Source organism: Rhinatrema bivittatum, chromosome 2 (genome assembly GCF_901001135.1).
Source record: "Rhinatrema bivittatum chromosome 2, aRhiBiv1.1, whole genome shotgun sequence".
NCBI classification, from domain to species: Eukaryota; Metazoa; Chordata; class Amphibia; order Gymnophiona; family Rhinatrematidae; genus Rhinatrema; species Rhinatrema bivittatum.
In genome coordinates this window covers 683,072,614-683,092,632 of record NC_042616.1, presented here as the reverse complement: position 1 = coordinate 683,092,632, position 20,019 = coordinate 683,072,614, and the positions used below count along the sequence as shown (strand labels likewise).

Below are 20,019 nucleotides of genomic sequence, written 5' to 3'. Positions count from 1 at the left end.
GGATTACACGACCAGCAGGAGGCGCCTGCATCCAGATCTTCTTCATTTCTACCTGCAACTCCGAGGATCGGCCTTGCCTACCGACGGTGGCCTAATCAGTCATCGTTGGACTAAGGGTCCACTCCACTGAGCATAACACTTTAGGCCAGCTGAAGAGCAGTCCTTAAGTTAGCTGGATAAATTTATCTGAACAAAATAGCCAGCTATATTTAGTGATATGCCTGTGTAATGAAAAACTCAGCTAAGTTAGCTGGACAAGTTTATATAGCTAACTTTCTTTGCCGGTCAATGGCTGACTATGGTTTTCTATAATACAATACAAATCACATTTATATTCTATTTTCCTACAGAAAATAACCCAGAGTGGCTTGTGAAATAAATCCAATAAAAATAAACAGTATATTACAATATAATCAGTAATGAATCAAAAGGTATATGCTGTATCCTACTCTTCCTTGCTTGCTTGCTTTCTCACTGACAGGTTGATTTAATAAAAGGTGCGGGAGAGCCAGTGCTTCGAGTTGAGCGCCCTTTCTCCCGACGCTCGCCCAGGCTCCTCTCCTGGGCGCGCGATTCTGTATTTAAATGATGCCCAGCGCTACTAAGGAGGTGCTAGGGACAATAGTTCATCCCTAGCAGTATTTTCTTCTTTTCTGTACATTTTTAGGGTTGCTTAGTACTTAAGGGCAGGTGTGAATTTCTGAGAGTAAAATGTGCGGCTTGGCCACACATTTTACTTTATGTATTTCGGGCGACTAATAGGCTTATCAACATGCATTGCATGTGATGTGCGCTATTAATTTTGGGGGGTTTGGCCACGCGTTTTCCATGCACTATTATTACCCTTCACAGCATAAGGAGTAATAATAGCGCATCTAAAACACGCGGCCAAATGGTGTGCTTGGCCAAGCACACGGTTCTATATCGGCCTGTTTGAATGTATAGCAGTGTGTTTTGAAGTAAGTGAGCAAATTGGGATACTGCATTACTTTTGATCTGGATGAAGCTGCAGAAGGGAAAACTTTTATAATATTGTGCTTGCCAACATTCAGTGTCCCATAAGTACCACGGGCCTGCCTAAGGCCACACATGCACAAAGACATTGACACACTGTTGGATTTGAGGCATAGTGTGGACTCTTAGTCACGTGGAGATGTTCCTCCCACAGGGAGGGACCCCGTGGGGAACCACAGCGATAGGCTAGACTTAGAGAGCAGACACTGGAGATGGAAAGCTTTATTGTAGTGCTGTAGATAGATGGTAATAATGCAGGAAGAGATTGCACTGAAGTCCAGCAAGATGCCAATACGTTCAGACAGCTTCAGGTGGAGAAGTCTCAACCAGATGTACAAGGTTGGTAGTGTTCCACAGAGTAGGATAAGCCGAACCTGGTGGGTGGAAATAGAGAGCTGGATCATAGAGGTACTCACTGAAGAGTAGTGCAGGAACCCTCCTGGAAGTGGTTGAAGGTGGGACCAGCGGGCCATGATGTAGGATACTTCTGAGCTGAATAGGCCCTCAAGGAGCGAGTACCTGGATGCACAGATGATCCTGTAAGAGAAGAAAGACCCCAAGGAGCGGTTGTCTAGTTAGTAGTAGAAAACCTTGAGGGTAGTTGGAAGCGAGAGGCCCCTGAGGAGCGGGTGCCCAGAGCTTCTTCAGGAGCGAGATACCCCGAAGGGTAGCGAGGAGTCTAAGCATGCAGCTTAGAAGCGGTCAGAGTAGCTAAAACCGAAGTCCTTGCTAACTCATTTGTTATGAGCAGAGCGGAGGCTTAAATACCCGGAAGTATTGACAACATGTGGTGAGGACGCCCCCAAGGTTCCTGCCATGACATATAGATAAGCGTAGGCAGCATGCGCATGCGCCCCCTGGGGACTCCCATGCTGAGTTGGAGATGCTGAGGGTTTCGGCACTCGGCATCGGAGGTAGCCATCTTACCCATGGAGGTGGAGAAAGGCAAAAAGGAGGTGAGGCAGAGCAGTTGCAACCGTCTGCGACCGGACGCAACACACACAAATTCACAAAAGTGCTTTTCAAGAGGCTCTCTACTCTCCCTCCCCCCACTTTATGCCATGGCAAAGTGGAAACACTCCACTGAAGCACATCCTGTATTCAATATGTCATGTAAAAAGCCCATCACCCACTTTTACAAATCTGTGTTGAAAAGTATTCCTGATGTCATGCCTCTGCATACTTTCCCCACGTGTTCAATAGAAAGGATGTTCTAGAACAAGAGATCATGATGATGAGGCTGAAAAGGAAAGGTTCTGGAGTAACATTAGAAAATATTTCTTCACAGAAAAGATGATGAGTCCATGGAATGGACTTCCAAGGGAGGTGATAGAGACACGTATCATATTGTAGTTCAAAAAAGGATGGGATAAGCGGAGGATTCCTGTTTGTGAAGGAGTAAAACAATGCAGGAGATCAGCTGGGGTCTGGGGCATTGTAACAGGAAAGAAAGTCGGCAAACTAGATGAGCCTTTCAGTCCTTATCTACCATCATATTGTATGTTTGAGGTTACTGAGTAAGCTGGCAAGCAGCAAAAATATCTGGAGAAGACTGCATATGAAATCTTTCCCAGATGTTCAGTGGGACTTACACGCACAAGTCTACTATTAAATGTACTTGGAGATCACGTGAGCCAGCGGGGAAGGCGGATGTGGGAGCCCTAGCTCAGGGTCCCGATCCTCAATCCAAACCCATCCCTGGCCTGAATAAACGCTTGGTATTGCTGATATACTCTCCAGAATAGCTGATATTACTCACAGTATTTCCTCCGAGCGCACTTATGGCTACCAGGACTATCCGTAAAGACAAGGAGCGAGAGAAGGTGAGAGGAGCGGAGCCGCCATCTTCCCCGGATCGTCCGCAGCCCGTCTTGCCGGTGGTGGGCCCCGATCTGGAACAGATTAAGACAGCGGTTACGGCAGCTATTGGCCTGGAACTTAAAGCCATTGCTGAACAACTCGCTGAATTAACACAGTCAATAACCGGATACGAGGCGCGCTTTGGGGAACTGGAGTCGCGGATGTCTGAAACGCAGGACGACCTCGTGGCGGCGCGGAAAGATATAACGGCTCTACAGGCCTCAGTGACACAGCAGGCCCAACGCTTAGAGGACCTCGAAAATAGGTCGAGGCGATCAAATATACGCCTTATAGGTCTCCCGGAGTCGATCAAGGACGCGGAACTGCCCACCTATTTAGAGAAGTGGCTCCAGGAACAGTTGAATTTGCCGGCTCACAATGGCCCGCTGCGGGTGGAGAGGGCGCATAGATTAGGCCAGCGATCGCAGGAACATGCACGGCCGCGCCCTGCGATTGCTAAGTTACTTAACTATGCCCATAAAATCGAGATCCTGCGGGCGCTACGGGGTGGTCGGAGTCTACTGTCAGATGGGCAGAAGATTTTACTGTTTCAAGATTTTTCTTCCGGCGTCTCCCAACGGCGGCGTGTCATGGCCCCGCATTGCACGCAGCTCATCAACATGGGACTACGAGCGAATCTCATTTATCCTGCGCGGCTGCGAGTGGCCACATCCACTGGAGTCAAGTGGCTGGAGACGCCGGAGGAAGCGAAAGCCTTTGTTGAGACCACTGAGGCAGGTACTCGGGTGACCGGGTGAGCTGGCGCGCCCTGACCGGGCGGATGGTGTGTCGACCCTGCAGTTCGGAGGGCGCTGGAATGTACGGCGGGATTCGACCGGTTCCTACACTATTTCTGCGGGTTTTCCTAGTTCCTGGTTGTTTGACTGTTTTTCTCTGCTAGAGAGCGGAGTGAAGTATTGGTGACACGTGGCGCGGTTCGGGCGCTAGGGGCCCGATGTTGTCGCGGGTCTCTGGGCGCAGAGCCGATCATAGTGCCAGGGGGTGAGTTATAGAGCCCCTTACTCGCGTTATTTTTTTTTGGTGGTGTTGTTGTTTTTTTATTTCCCCCTTTCACAATGTATGGCTGGAATAGTGCATGGCGTCTGCCTTGATGCCATATTGGGCCACTCCGGTTCTCGGGGTGGAAAGCAGAGCCTGCATGGAATAGCTGCGAGGCTTCCGACGCAAGCGTGGCCTTGGCCCTGCGCCTCCTCAAACTTTCTTTTTATTTTTTTCTCTTTCCTTTCTCTGGCCATGTCATGGCGCGGGGGAGGCCAAGAGGGGGGTTCCGTTCTGTTTGGGTTTTTTTTATTTTTTTCTCTCCATGTTCCCCTGCCTGGGGCCAGCCCGGATGTTTCTTGCGGGCTTTTTTTTTTGGATGGTTCGTCTGGTCCAAACCTGGACTTCTCTTAATTTGGACATCTGTACTGTCTGGAGCCTGCTACCTGCAGTTGTTTTTTTTGGACTTCCATTTTTTTTTGGACTAAGAGACTTGAATTTTATGGCTGGGACGAGGGGAAACGAAGTTGCGGAGCCCCCACTGTCTCGGCGCGGGATTCCCTTATCTCATTGTTCGAGACTTGTTCGAGTTTAGATAGTTGTGTCTGTATTTGTTATAACATACCTTACTGCTCGAGGGGGGCAATGTTTTCAGTGGGTTGTTTTGTTTGCAGCTATTCACCAGGGGAGATGACTTCGTAGCTAAGGCCTTAGTTGGTGCCAAGCTACCTATGCAGCAGATCATTTGGCGGGTGGGGGTGGGGGCGGAGAGGGGGGAAGGCGAGGGGGGAGCCCACCGCGTAGGGAGGGGGCTACGTGATCTCCACTACTACGATGCTGACCTATAGTTGGTTGGGCGTCGTGTGTTTCAGGGGAAGAAGTATGAGGGGGGGGGCGTGGGGGGTGGGAGGGGGGGAGGGGAGTTTCATCGTCTGTCTTTCGTTGGAGACCATTCCGGATCTGCAATGCATTGTATACTATTTTCTGTCCTCTGTACCAGTGCTCTGTACCTGGGCTCCGGCTGGGAGAGTCCAGGTCTGTTTTAATGTCTATGATTTGTTTTGTATGGTTGATCCCATTGTGAGTATCTAGTCAGTCCACACGTATAGTGTCATGGAATGTCTGTGGCATACATTCCCCTTTCAAGCGTACCAAGATCTTGGCCCACCTTAAAAGGAAGGGAGCACATGTCTGTTTTCTCCAAGAAACTCACCTCACGGACAGTGAGCACTTGAAGCTGTGTAAACAGTGGGTGGGAGAGGTGGCTTATGCTTCGGCGACGTCCCGGTCAGCTGGTGTAGCCATTCTGTTCCATAAAAATTTGCCGCTGCAGATTAAAAAGGAAATTAAAGATCCGGATGGCCGCTTTCTTATAGTGGTCGCTGATGTGTATCAGAGGCGGGTGGTATTCTGTAATGTCTACGCACCTAATACTTATAATGCCCAGTTCTTTCGGAAGATTAATAGCCTGCTCTTGCCGTATTTGACTGATATCATTATTGTGGGTGGTGACTTTAATACTGTACAGGATCCTTTAGTGGATGCATCGCAAGTAACTAGGCGGGAGGCGGGGATGGGGAAAGGCCTTGAGTTATTGGAGTCTTCTTTACAGTTGGTGGATGTATGGAGGACGCTTCACCCGGGTGTCAAGGAATTCACTCACCTGTCTCGGGTGCATGCGACTTATGCCCGTATAGATTATCTCCTACTGAGTGGCCAAGCTTTTTCGATGGTGGGCGACGCAGGTATAGAAGACATTATTATCTCAGATCACGCCCCGATATGGGTGGATATCCAACTTGCGGCAGCACACACGGGACACCGGGTTTGGAGGTTCCCTTACTACTTAGCTGAGGACCCTAAATTCCAGAGTTATCTCTTAGATAAATGGTCGGACTATACTAGTCTAAATCAAGCGCATATGAATGATCCCTCTTTATTTTGGTACACGGCCAAGGCCGTCCTCCGGGGGGACATCATTTCCTATGTGGCACATAGACGGAAAACCCTTAATGCGCAGATTTTACACCTTACTGATCAGCTACGGCGGGTGAAGAATCAGCTCCTTCGCTGCAATACTGGGCCCCTTCGTGACCAATATTATTCTCTACAATGTAAATTAAATAGCGTCTTACACTCGCGAGCTAAACGGAGTATACTGTACTATCAATTCCAACTGTATAGGTACGGAAATAAGGCGGGTAAAATGATGTCTAATTTGATTCGGGTCTCTAAGGGGGCGCGCTATGTGACGGGATTGAAGAATGCGACGGGTCAGGTCGAAAACCGCACTCAGACTATCTTACAATTATTTCGCGATTATTATACTCAGTTATATAGGGCGGGGAACTGGGATGAGGAAAAATGCTCCCGGTTTTGCGATGCTCTCGACATACCGGAGCTCACGTTAGAGCAGAGAGGGATGCTTAATGCTCCAATCACTGCCCAGGAGATTAGGGGTGGTATTATGCACTCTAAGCGTCTGAAGGCTCCAGGACCTGACGGTTTCACGGCCGAATTTTACCGTTGTGTGCTTGACAGGGTCTGTGGCCCTATGCAGGCGCTTTTCATGGATTTAATTGAGAAAGGTGGCTACCCCCCGCGGATGAATTTGGCCCATATTACCCTGATTGCGAAGCCGGGGAGGGACCCCCAAGGGGTGGAGTCATATCGGCCGATTTCCTTGATCAATTACGATCAGAAGTTGTTGGCCAAGATTTTAGCTGACCGGTTGGCGGGTGTCCTCCCGGATTTGGTGGGAGAACATCAGGTGGGGTTTGTCCGGAAGCGCTATATCCTATCGAATGTTCGGAAAATACTTACAGCCCTTGACCTTGGTCAGTGCTGGCAGACTCCTTCCCTAACAATCAGTTTCGACGCGGAAAAGGCGTTTGATCGGGTGGAGTGGCCATATCTGTTATATGTCCTTCGCCGTATGGGATTTGAGGGGCTCTTTCTCCGGGCGGTGCAAATGCTTTATACAGACCCTCAGGCCTCCATATTGGCTAATGGAGGATGTTCTGCTCCCTTCCCTATTTTGCGGGGAACGAGGCAGGGGTGCCCTCTCTCCCCCATGCTCTTTGTTTTGCAATTGGAGCCCCTTCTCTTGACTATTCAGAGTACGCGGGGCATTCGTGGGGTTCGTCTTAACGATACTATCTTTAAATGTGTGGCATTTGCTGACGACTTATTGGTGTATTTAACGAATCCGCTGACTTCTCTTCCTCTTTTGCTGAAGGTCATGGGAAGCTTTGGTGAATTTTCGGGGCTTCAGATTAATTGGGGGAAGTCCAAGGCGCTTGCAGGCCCGGGGTCAGTACGCGAGAATTGGCCTGGTTCGTTCCCCTTACAATGGGCCTCGCACACGCTACGGTACTTGGGCCTCAATTTAACGGCCAACCCGGTCCAAGTATATTCGGAGAATATTTCCCCGCTTCTTCAGCTGACGCAAGATTTGTTGCAACGCTGGGGGCCGTTGCCTTTGTCTCTCAATGGCAGAGTGCACCTCTTTAAAATGGTGATTCTACCTAAGTGGCTGTACACTCTACAGAATTTGCCAGTCTATCTTACACGCTCCGATAGGAGGGGGTTGGATAAGGCCCTGCGGCGTTTTCTTTGGAGGGGGGGCAAGGCTCGCCTGCCTTTAACGTGGCTGCAGAGACGTTGGGGGGCCGGGGGATTGGGGGTCCCAGACATGCACCTTTATAATTTGGCTTGTAATGCGCGTCTCATACGTGATTGGCTGCTGGGGGAGGCGGTTTACACATCTGTGGAGGCGGATAGGGCGAACACACTCCCTATTGCCTTGTCGTGTGCTCTACAGTTGGAGAGGCGCAGTCTACCCTACATGTTCACAAAATCAGTACTGGTTGTACCGCTTAGGCAAACCTGGGAGGCACTTACAAAGAAACTGCAGATACCCCGAGTCTGTGCGTATTTACTGTCTGTGTTGGGGAACCCTGATTTTACCCCGGGTACTCAGTCAAAGGCTTTCAGGAGGTGGCACACTCTGGGAGTCATTTATTTGGGTCATTTATACCACACTGAAGGGCGTCGCCTCACTTGGCCTGAACTCCGGGAATTATATGGCATGGAGGGTAAGGATATTTTTCCCTATATGCAAATAGATCACTATCTCAAGGCTTTGCCGCCGGGTTTTCTGCAGCTGCGGGTGTTTCAGAGGGTGGAGGAGTTGTTGCACCTTTCCCAGAGTAAAGCCCCTTCCCTCTCCACTTATTATAAATGCTTAACTGAGACTAGTAGTTTGGATTTCTTTGAAGCAATGGCAGCTCGTTGGAATGCAGACGGGGAGATTTTGCTGACTGCCACAGTGTTACGGACTTGCTACCGGGGGATTTCCCAGATCACGAGCAATAGTGCGTATCGGGAATTGATGTTTAAATTTTTGGGACGGGCGTATATTTCGCCTCAGCGGGCATATCAACAGCGTATTGCGGTTTCCGCATGCTGTCTCCGCTGTCCCGGTCACACGGGAACTTTGACCCATGCTTTTTGGTCTTGTCCTGCGGTTTTGCGGTTTTGGACACGTATTGCTCAATATCTGGCTGGTATGTTGGGGGTTTCTATTCCTGTAGCTCCACTGTGGCTGTTGTTTGGATACATCCCAGTGCTGCGGATTCGCGACTTGGGTACTCGCCTTTTTATCCAAAAGGCGAGCATGGTGGGGAAAAAAGTGATACTTGGGCAATGGCGAGAGGCGGATCCACCCTCCTTTTGGGTGTGGAGAAACCTCTTGTTTAATATGATGCAGATGGAATCCTTTTCTTCTAGGGGACCTCCGAAGCGGCGTGAGAGATTCTTCGCTATTTGGGAACCCTATCTCCAATCGCTTCCACACAGGGCGAGGAGCCGTATTCTCAATGACTGACGTTGTCGAACTTACTCTGATGGAGTTTTTTTTTGTTCTACATCCACTGTTGGACAGGAATTTGACCTGGGAAGGTTTGGACTCCTATGAGAGACGTTCATTGGACAAAGATCGACGACGCTGGGGGGGGGGGGGGGGGGATAGGAGTGGGGGTTTCCGGGTTGCAACTGCTATGGATGTTGTCAGTGGGGCTGGGGGCGGTGGCAGAATAAACCGCGCCCAGACAATTGTAATTCTCAATCTGTTGTTGAAATCTTAATAAAAATGTTTAAACATAAATGTTCTTGGATAAAGCTAAGCGTATGCACAGTAGGTTAAACCAGGACTGGCCCAGTTTTTCCTTGATGATCTGAAGAAGCCATACTTGAAATAAGGACAGTTACCTGTAAAGAATTTGATCCAATGTGTAGTTTAAAAAAAAATTGTCTGTCGCTCTCTTTTTTTTATCAGGCGTGTCGGAGAGTCAGATTACAGTGATGGAGAAGAAGATTTTTACTACACAGAGATCAAACTTAACACAGACTCAGTAGCAGAGGGACTCAGCAGCCTTTCCCCAGTCTCTCCGTCTCTGGTATCTGGTCCTCCTACGTTCCCGAGCCAAGACACAGCGCAACCCGAAAGTACATGTGCCAAAACTGAGACTAAACTGTCGACACCTCTCAGCCGCTCAGCTCCTTCCACCCTCTACCTCGTGCACACTGACCATCCTTATCAGGTAAATAAGAACAAATACATTTGAGGGCATTTCTGCTTTACCAGCAGATATGGTTGTTATAAACTTTCCCACCTGATATGGAGGTAAACTTAGTAAGTATCTTCTGTACACACTTAAGTTTACCCAGACTGAGCAGAGGCAAATCCTGAGGTTGGGGGGGGGGGGGGGGGGGGGCACCTTCAGGGATCGATTTGGACTCGAGCACATACTTTTGGATTTTAAAAAGTATGTGCATTAATTTCCCCAAATTTCCTGCACACACAATAGGTAGTTTTGGTGAAATAATTTTCAAGGCAAACAAATATTCATCAGTTCACTTTGAAAGCTGGTGTAACTTGAGCGCATATTTGTCAACTTTTTTATGTAGGCAATTACAAAATTATCCCCCTTAAAGACTAAGAAGAAGTTTTTTTGGATTTTGCAGAATTCATTGATCTATAAAGTGGGATGTTTGATTCCCTGAAGTGCGTCCTTGGGACGCAGTCAGCTGGTCTGGTTTTCAGGATATCCACGATGAATATGTTTGCATACACTGACTCCACTGTATGAAAATGTTTCTTATGCATATTCATCGTGGATATCCTGAATGACTTGCTGAATGTGTCCCAAGTGCTGCGTTGAGAACCATAGCTACATACAGAGCACAGTAGTACTACATTCTGTATGTTTCTTTGACAAACATAGAACCTCATCATTCCAAATGGAAATACAGAAAAGATCTTCACTTAAAAAAGAGACAGAGCATACTGGATGAGGTAATTCAGCCATAAGCATGACCACTGTCTTAGTGTCTTGTACTCAAGTAAGTGGGATATAGTATGGTTACCAGTACAATAGCAGCATCAACCAATAAAATGCCCTGGTAAAGGAAAATAGAATTCTAAAACAAAGTGTCACATAGGAAAGCAAGAATATAATCAAAAACATTTTTTCTTCATTTTAGATTAATTGCATTATATAAAAAAAACTGATATTTATTTATTTATTTATTTAAAGGTTTTATATACCGGAGGTTCCTGTATAATATACATATCACCCCGGTTTACAAGGAACGGTAACTATCGCTTCATTTAGAGGTTTACATTGAACATGTTAAAAACTAAGTAACAAATACTTAAACATGAAAACAGAAAACTATCGCTTCATATAGCGATTTACATTGAGAGGTTAAACGAAAGTGACAAATTAGAGTATCTTACTAAGCAGCTCATAAACATGCGAGTTAATAAATAAATAGCCTGGTAATATGTTTGTCAACATGAAAATATGTATATATGATTATATAAAGTATCCTAAAAAAAATGGTAATATGGAAGTACAATTCAAAAATTTATCTCCTTGGTGAGTTATATGCTAGGGGCTGTGGAAAGTGCAAATAGACATGGTAAAGTCATTCTTCCTGCTCCTAACTCTAAGGGAATGCTTGTTTGAATAACCAAGTCTTAAGTTTCTTTTTAAATGTAGCGTGGCATGGTTCCAGGCGAAGGTCTGGAGGAAGCGAGTTCCAAAGCGAGGGGCCCGCTGTAGATAGTGCACGTTTCCTCAGAGAGGATTTCGCCGGTTGGGTGATTAGTCTGTTCTGATACGCGCTTCTAGTCGGTTTCGTGGATGTGTGTAGCTGAATTTGAAACGTTAAGTTGAGAGGAGCTATGTTGTATAAGGCCTTATGTATCATCATCAAGGACTTGAATTGGATCCTGTATTTAATCGGAAGCCAGTGGAGATGATGAAGGATTGGGGTGATATGATCTCTTTTCTTGGCATTTGAGAGAATTCTTGCCGAGGCATTTAGGACCATCTGAAGTGGTTTTGTGGTGCATGCTGGTAAGCCTATGAGGAGAACGTTACAGTAGTCCAGTTTTGGGAGTATGATAGCTTGTAGTACCATGCGGAAGTCTCTGTATAGGAGGAGTGGCTTTAGTTTCTTTAAGGTTTGAAGTTTAAAAAAACATTCTTTTGTTGTGTTATTAACGAATTTGTTGAGGCTGAATCCACTGTCTATGATGACTCCCAGGTCTTTTACTTGTTGCGAGGTGGAGTGTACGGAGGTATCCTGACGTTGGCTAGCGTTAGGTGGTGTGGGTGAGGCATAGTTTTCCGGTGCTATAATGAGGATTTCGGTTTTGTTTGTGTTTAAAACCAGGTTGAGGCTGGTGGATCTGGTCTGATGGTCTGATGGATGAGAGGATGGTTTTATCTTCTGATATAAAAGGTAACTGGTTCCGAGGGCTGTATTTAAAGTTGGTGCCTATAGGCAGGGCCAGAGGATTACAGCAGGGTTTTCTAGTCCCCGCAGGAGCTCAGAGAGAGTGGGAGTTTTATCTCCAGAGACTGGAAAATGGGGCAGGTAGTGTTGGGCCAGTGCCACAGTAGTACTCTGAAGTGACAACTGTGTGCAGCCCTAAAGTAAGTGGAAGAAAGCTCCTGTTTGGCACTTTCAAAATTTGGCACACTAGGCAAATGCCTAAATTTGAGCCTGCTGGTTCCTGTCTTGCGTTTATCAAACTATATACTAACTAGATAATATTATTCCAGATGAAAGGATACTAAATGTGTAGTGAACCACACTAGTTGTTCCAAGGATAGTATACAGTATTTGACAAGCATTCTATACCCATCACTTCAAATGTACAGTATACTAGCAACTAGGGGTGTGCATTTATTTCTTGTGTGTTGTTTTTATTTGGGGTTATCTGCTTGATTTTATTTTTAAATTGATTCGGGGGTATTTATTTCAGGTTTCTCTAACTTCAGTTAGTGCACACTATAGTTAGTGCTCACTAACTGAAAATGTTACCAATATATAAAAAAAAGTGTCAATTGGGGGAGCAGTTAGCTAGAAGTATGTTTCTGCATTCCCATTGGTTGTCTCCTTAGTTTCTTGTTTGTGTTGCCAAGGTTGCAAAGTAGTGTTTATAGGAGGATGGCCAGTGCCTAGTAACAAGTGTAATCAAACAAGTGATTAATAATAGCATCAAGTTCTAGTCAGAAAAGCAAAAGCATGTGTTGCAAATGCATGTTTTGAATTCACCAGTCCTTTTGTATTTTAGGAAAGGGGCCCTGGCATTTTGGAATATGCATACTTTTAATTCCCCTGTTGTGTATCTGTGTGTTTGGAGGGGGCTGACTGGTGAGAGGGGAAGTGACGGGGGGTAATGTATGGAGTAACAGGTGGGAGAAAGACTGATTTGGGTAGTGACTGGTGAGAGAGAGGGAGCCTGTGTGTGGAGGGACTGTATGAAGTGACAGGTCCCCCCCCCCCCACACACACACACACCAGGCTGCCTCTCTCTCAGCAGTCACCACCCCAACCAGATTCTTTGCCACCAGTCACCCCAGTTATTCTCCACACACACACTAGGCTGTCTCTTTCTCACTAGTCACCACCCTAACAAATCTTTCTCCCACTGTCACCTCATACAGTTACCCCAGTCAGTCACCCACACACCAGGCTGCCTCTCTCTCACCACCACTCCAACCACTCTCTTTCCCACTTGTCTCCTTATACAGTCACCCCAGTCACCAGTCTTCCCACATACACCAGGCTGCTCTCTCTCTCTCACCAATCACCAATCACCACTCACCACCATAACCACTCTCTCTTCCACCTGCATTCCCATCCAGTCACCCTGTTTACTCCTCCTCTCACCAGTCACCCGCCACATACCAGGCTGCCTCTCCCTCACCAGTCATCACCCTGACCAGTCTCTCTCCTACCTGTCACCCCATACAGTCACCCCAGTCACATTCCTTCTCACCAGTCACCCCCACACACACCAGGGGAATAAAAAATATGCATATCCCAAAATGTCAGGGCTCCTTTCCTAAAATACAAAGGGACTGGCAAATTGAAAATATGTACTTGCATTACATGCTTTTGCTTTTTCTGACTACAATTTGATGGTGGTATTATATCACTTGTTTGTTTACACTTGTTACCAGGCACTGGTAATCCCCCCACAAACATCACCTTGCAACCTTAGCAACACAAACAAGTAACCAAGGAGACAGCCAATGGAAATGCAGAACCATACCTCCAGCTATTGAACTGATCCCCCAATGGACACTTTTTAACTTATTGCTAACATTTTCAGTTAGCACTCACTAAGTCACATTAGCACGCACTAACACAAAATACCAATTTTTATGAAATTTCGTCATTATTTCTTTATAGCACTCCCGAAGTAAGACGAAATAGACAATTTAATTGCCATTGTCTATTGTAAACTATTGTAAACTACCACACTAACTTCACAATTACTTAACCAATATTGTGCTTATATGTGAACTGTTATACCAGTACTTATTCCACTATACCGTACATTAATTCACCAGCTATACTGTGAAGTTGTAATATTTTACACTAGTACATTATAATATTACAGAACCTAATGTATACAATAATGCATTATTTCACAGACAACATTGCTGAGGTCATGGCATCCTACCGCAGCCTCGGCCTATGCAAGTCCAAGTCTTCCGGCCTGGACCTAGGCCTTGCCGGCAGATCCCCACCAGACCAGAGAAGTGGGGACCTGGGGGGATCCTAGCCCCGGCATTTTTTTCCAGATAGGTAGGAGACCCCGTTTTTGGGGGGGCTTTTGAGCGTTTTGGGTTTGTTTGTTTTTTAATGTGTGATTTAGTTTTTTCACACAAATCAAAGATTTCCACGAACCAAAATTCGTGGGAAAAAACCTCCCCAAAACAAACTGAAAAATGATAATGAATTTATATTCCTTGCATATCCCTAGTACCTGGTCACATTATGTAACAGAATTACAGATAGAGTAAAAGGATGAAAAAGGTAGTATTTTGGTCAAACTAGTGTCAAATTAGTGATACAGGTCTTTAACTCTCATAATATTTCCTGAACTACTTAGAAAATTGAAAAAAATTGCAAAAAGAAGTGAATGAAGGGGTAGCCTGATGGTTATATCTGTGGGCTGAGAACCAGGGATACCAAAGATCAAATCCCACTGCCACTCTTTATGACCTTGGGCAAGTCACTTCACCCTCCATTGTCTCAGGCACCAGTTTAGGCCTGGATTTATCAAAATGCACTAAATATTGCCTGTGATAAAAAAAGGGGTGTGTTTTATGGTAATAGGCAGTTTATGGCAATTTGCACTAATACCTATGTGAAGAGCTAAATCTTCACAAGAGAGCACTGTTCTGTTTGTACGTCTCACTTTGAATTTCAAAGTGGCCCGTAACCCCTACACTAATACCTAAACCTCACCTCGAGTTACTAGGTGGGCCTCCCATAGAGATATAAATACCTATCTAGTTGGTTAATATAATGTATATGGATTTTAGAAAGGCATTTGACAAAGTCACTTATCAGGACATTAAAGAGTCATGAGATTGCACCAATGTCCTATTGTAACTGGCTAATATCATAATTTCTTTGTATTATCGATCCATGATATGACCACTCCTTGAGTACTGTGTGTATTTCTGATCACCATATCTAAAAAAACCCCAAAAAAACCAATAGCAGAACTTGAAAAGTGCAGAGAAAGGCAACCAAAATGATAAAGGGGGTGGAATGGCTCCTCTATGAAGAAAAATTAAACAGCCTGAGGAAGAAATGACTGAGAGAAGATATGATAGATGTCTATAAAATCATAAGAGTAGGACTACTTCATAAAACTAATAGGTATCACTTTTAAAACAAAACAGAGAAAGTATTTTTTCACTTAGCGTACAATTAAACAGTGGAATTTGTTGACAGAGGAGGTGGTGAAAGCAATTAGCATAGTAGGGTTTAAAAAGGGTTTAGACAAGTTCCTAAAGGAAAAATCCATAAATCACTATTGGTCTTGTAGACTTGGGGAAGCCACTGCTTATCCTGATTATGAACAAGAAGGATTGGACCTATTCTTTGGGATTCTGTTGGGTAACTGTGACCTGGACATAACTGTCTGAGACACAATGCTGGGCTTGATGGACCTTTGGTCTGATCCACTTATGACATTTCTTATTTTCTAATGTTTTCTGCCCCCTCCATTGCTCACTCTAGACTCACTCCTGACTCCTCTCTCCCTGCCCGAGTTATCCTGCAGCCTCTTTGTTTCAGGCTGCATAACTAATTTATGGCCTTCTTTACTGAGCACCCAGGCATCATCTATTACTTTTATTGGTTTTGGCAAACTTTGCTCTCCCCAGTACAGTACACTGTATTTTCATTTGAAGAGTGCCGACTCAAGTGTATCAGGTTACATAGACATAAAGGTGATCTTCTCCTGGTACATTTACTAGTCTTGATTACATTTGAGATTTGAATGGATTAGAATGTTTTTTTCGAAACAGAAACCACACTTTACACTTTGATTAAAACTTTGCAGATCACAAAGAGCTCAGATGCTCTAATGCACAAGCAGTAGTGTTCAGTTTCCTTGGATATTACTAAATGTGCTCACAATCAACAAAATATATCTAACACTGCCTGACCTCAATTTATTTTACTATCAGTAGACCAATAGGATTTTTGCACATTTCCACAGGAAGGGCATAATATTTGCTATTGTCTGTGATATAAATCTTACCTATGTAGTTTCTATGGAGGTAACAAATGAATGGCAAATTGTGGTTCAACCATAAATTGAACTACAGAAATGTGGTTTAATTTTTCAGAGAAACTGTGAAGGAAAATACTTTTACAGTATTGTAATGGAATTTCCTATCCTTTCCTATCCATTGCAGCACTCGTTCTCTCTCTCTCTGCAGGAACCTGCTCCTTGATATTAAGTAGTCATAGCTTCACCCTTAATTTTACTGAATACCAATATTTATAAACCACTTGCTAGAAGAACACTGCAATTTATCATTCAGCTTGCTCAGTTAGCAAGAACAGTGCCATAAAATATAAATTTATACAGGTTAAATGCAGCACAGTGTGTGTCACTATTACTCAGATTACAGAGCACAGGGCAGGGTTATGCTGCACAGTGTGTGCTGGACAGATCCCATAATCCCAGAAAAAGAACAGCGTCATGCTCCACCCTGTGCTAGAGGAGAGACCCCACAGTTCCAAAGGCAGGGCAGGTTCATATTGCACTGTGTGCTGGAAAAGGGATGCCACAGACCCAAAGGCAGGGCAGGGGGGCATATCATACCATCTTCTGGAGGAGAGATCCCACATTCCTAGAGCACAGGACAGGGGTTGCAGTTCAATCTCAGAATACCATTGCAGGGGTCACAGAATATGAGTTACACTGAGCAATGTTGAATAGAGAACATAGCTGGCACTAAGTTACTGTTCATTTAGAAAGAGAGTGAGGGGGCCAGTCTCCATGGCAGCAGTCTTACTGAAATAGGTCAAGTCTTCAATTGGAAGTGGATATATAATATTCAGAGACATAGCAAAGCAACAAGTACCGAGTAATGCAAAATACAATGCTGGGAACAAATAGCTGAAGAAGCGCAAGTTACCAAAAGACTGAGCTTGTGCATTATATTCAGAGGGAATGCCCTGCAAGATATTTGTGTGCATTGCTGTGATTGCCTTTAATTTTTTAAAAGTGGTTCTTTTGCCTTTCCTGTTAAAAAAAAAAAGAAAAAAAACTGTACAATAAATGAGTGAACATTTAACAAATGACTGTATGAAGACAAATTTCAGGAAAATTTTTTGTTTGGTTTGCAGTGATTCTTCCATAGAAATAAGTGAGTGAAACAGCTTGCCTGCTAAAATGTATCCTTCTATATATACATATAAAACATAAGAGGGCCTAGCTGGATTTATATCATGTCATCTCTGTCCGTTGCCAGGAGCTGAATCATTAAAAAAAAAAAAAAGCAACCATTGAGCTGTTGAAGCTGCCTGGTTGAGCTTATCCTTCCAGGCTGCCAGTGATCTACTGGGACTGGAGCAGTCCAGCGGAGCTCATCCCTCCAGCAGCTGCAGCCCTGGCCCACTTAGGGAGCAAAAGCCTGGCCCAGGAACTAAATCAAGGTTCCTTGCGAGGCAGTGCTTGGCAAGTACCCCCTAAGCCAGAAGGTCAGTCCCGATATACTTGACCTTGTACAAGTAAATTACACAACATAGTTTCTTTCAAAAGGGATAAACCACTCAACTGCACTTGGCTATGGAAACAGAAAAACATAAAGCCATTTGCCCAGAGTTACACAGAGCTAGGAGTTGAACCCAAAACAGGAGCTCTCAATATTTCCATTGGCTGGCCTGCTTTCAAGGTGCTGGCTGGTGTTTAAAGTCCACATCAGTAGGGGGGAGTTCCGTGAGAGCCGTAAGAGCACCCCTGAAAGCCTGAATACTGGCGAAATACAGCCTAACCCTGTGTCAGCTGACAGGTGAACTTCAGGTAGTGCTCCCCCTTCTCCCAATGCGCTGAGGAGTGAATGTTTGTTAAAGTTGGGTTTCCTCTTGTTTTTGTTTTAGACTCCACTTATTTTTATTTTTCATTGTATCTATAAGAAAAATAAATCAATTGCTTAAAATTTGGGTTTTAGTTTTATAAATAGATTTGTGAGCTTTTCTTCCAGTTAGTAAATTTACATTAATGGTTCAAGTGAATTCTAATTAATAAATCCAATTCCTTTTCCTCTCACATCAGTGTTAGGCAGTTTTGTAAACTCCTTCTCAATTGATAGAGGATAGGCCTTTTAGTCAAATTTATGATGATTGAGACAGTCCAAAAAAACTCATACCTCTTCTGAAGTTCTTCCTCCTCCTCCTTAACACTTGCAGTACTTGATAAGCACCTTTCTTTGAATCTCCTTGAGATGATGAGGAAACTACTAATAGGTCCAAATGGTGTCCCTCTCTCCCTCCTCTGCTACCTCCAGTACCTGATCAAAACCCACTCCCAAACTACTCACAGTCCTCCTGTGTTCTCTGGATGAGAAGTGCGACTCCTTTGGTTTACATACCCGAGCCTCTGGTTAAGCACTTAAATCAAACATGAGGATGGAACATACTCCCATCTCAAAAAACAAAAAGGATCCCAAAACATGGTCTTCTAAATGAGCAAAGGCTCTCTGTCTCCTCTCTGAACATAGGTCTTCCTCCTAGCGACCCCAGAGGTTTCCTCCCTAAAAATAAATAAAACCAGGGGACAGCCATGGACGTGCTGCCCCATGGAAGGGTCATTTTAAGATTCCACACTCTAAGATGGTGGTAGGAGTTTGTATATTCCAAGAGCACACATTCTAGCCTCCACATGGGGAGTTGTACACCCACACTAACAACTTCTCTATTCTCTCCCCACAAAACAATGAAAAATTGTTTGTGGTTTCTGGAAGAGATCTGGTAGGCTCTCTACACATAGAATAACTATATTAATATAGAAGATGATGGCAGAAAATGACCAAGTGGCCCATTCAGGGCTTGATTTTCAAATTAACTTAAATGCATAAAACCATCTTTTATGTGCGTAAGTGGCACTTTGATAAACAGTTAAAGAATTGTGCATGTAAAGGTTCATGTAAAATCCTATTTTGTGCATACTTTTACCTGCACTAGCAAGAGGCATTCTGTGGGGTGAAGTTGGAGTGGGGAAAGCATTTCTGCACATACTTTGTTTCCAAAAGTATGTGTGTAAATTATACACAGAACGTTACAGCTGCTTGGGAGCAGGTCTGGCCATTAACTGCTTTTATTGCTCGGATAAGAACTTCTTACCCTTAGGGTAACTTGCATGGAACAGCAATTAGATGCCTTGCCAGGCTGACTAGATGGACCACTGTGGTCTTTACCTGCTGTCATTTACTATGTTAATATTAGGCACCATAGTGAACCTTACAGTCTGCACCCCCACTCCAATCCTGCTCCCCCCACACACACACACACAATTATAAATTATATATTTATAACAGATTTTACATAAAAAATACATTAAAAGTACAGTCATCGGAGGTAAAAATATCACAACATATATATTACATTTACATGTACTGCTGTGGTGTCTAGAAAAGTTTGCAAAAAAAAGCAAAGAAAGCACTTGGAAGACATATGGCATTAGACCTATTATAATGTGTGCTGGGTATGGGCTTGGTACTCAGAAAGCCATAAGTAAACTGAATTACAATTACAATAGGCTATAATAAGTCTTTCATATGAAAACATTAACTGGCAGCACTCAAACAGTATCAACTTTACCCATATAAAGACAACTTTACAAATATTACACCAGACCCTAAAACACCAGTACACCTCCTATAAAGAAATAGAACAAGCCAAGCTGCTATAAATCCCTACACAGAAACTGCATGCTAGCAGAATACCTTGGTCACAAATGCAAACAGTATCAACCTCACCTGGTCAATACAAGGAGCATGTGCCTTGCCAGATAGACTCAGTTATATGAGTACCTGCACTTCTGCTTTTCCATTAGATCATAAGAACAAAAAATTTGCCATACTGGGTCACAACGAGGGTCTATTAAGCTTAGTATCCTGTTTCCAACTGTGGCTAATCCAGGTCACAAATACCTGGTCAAGATCCAAAATAGAACCCATGATGCTATCACACAGTGATAAATAGTGGCTATTCCCTATGGGGCAGATTTTAAAAGGCCCGCGCGCG

At 44.6% G+C, this 20,019-nt stretch overlaps 1 protein-coding gene across 2 annotated transcripts in view; it reads left to right on the top strand.

Annotated features, from left to right (window-relative positions):
- ZNF704 (zinc finger protein 704) overlaps positions 1-20,019 on the top strand; it is a 390,701-nt gene that overhangs the window by 314,475 nt on the left and 56,207 nt on the right. The window contains exons 6-7 of one of the 2 annotated variants that reach the window (XR_003854854.1): positions 9,212-9,476; positions 10,473-10,530. Coding sequence is in view for 1 of the 2 variants with exons in the window: in XM_029591538.1 (XP_029447398.1) it covers positions 9,212-9,476 (265 nt within the window). In the remaining variant the exon portion in view is untranslated. The remainder of the gene's footprint in view (positions 1-9,211; positions 9,477-10,472; positions 10,531-20,019) is intronic. The other variant, XM_029591538.1, reaches the window with a different exon arrangement.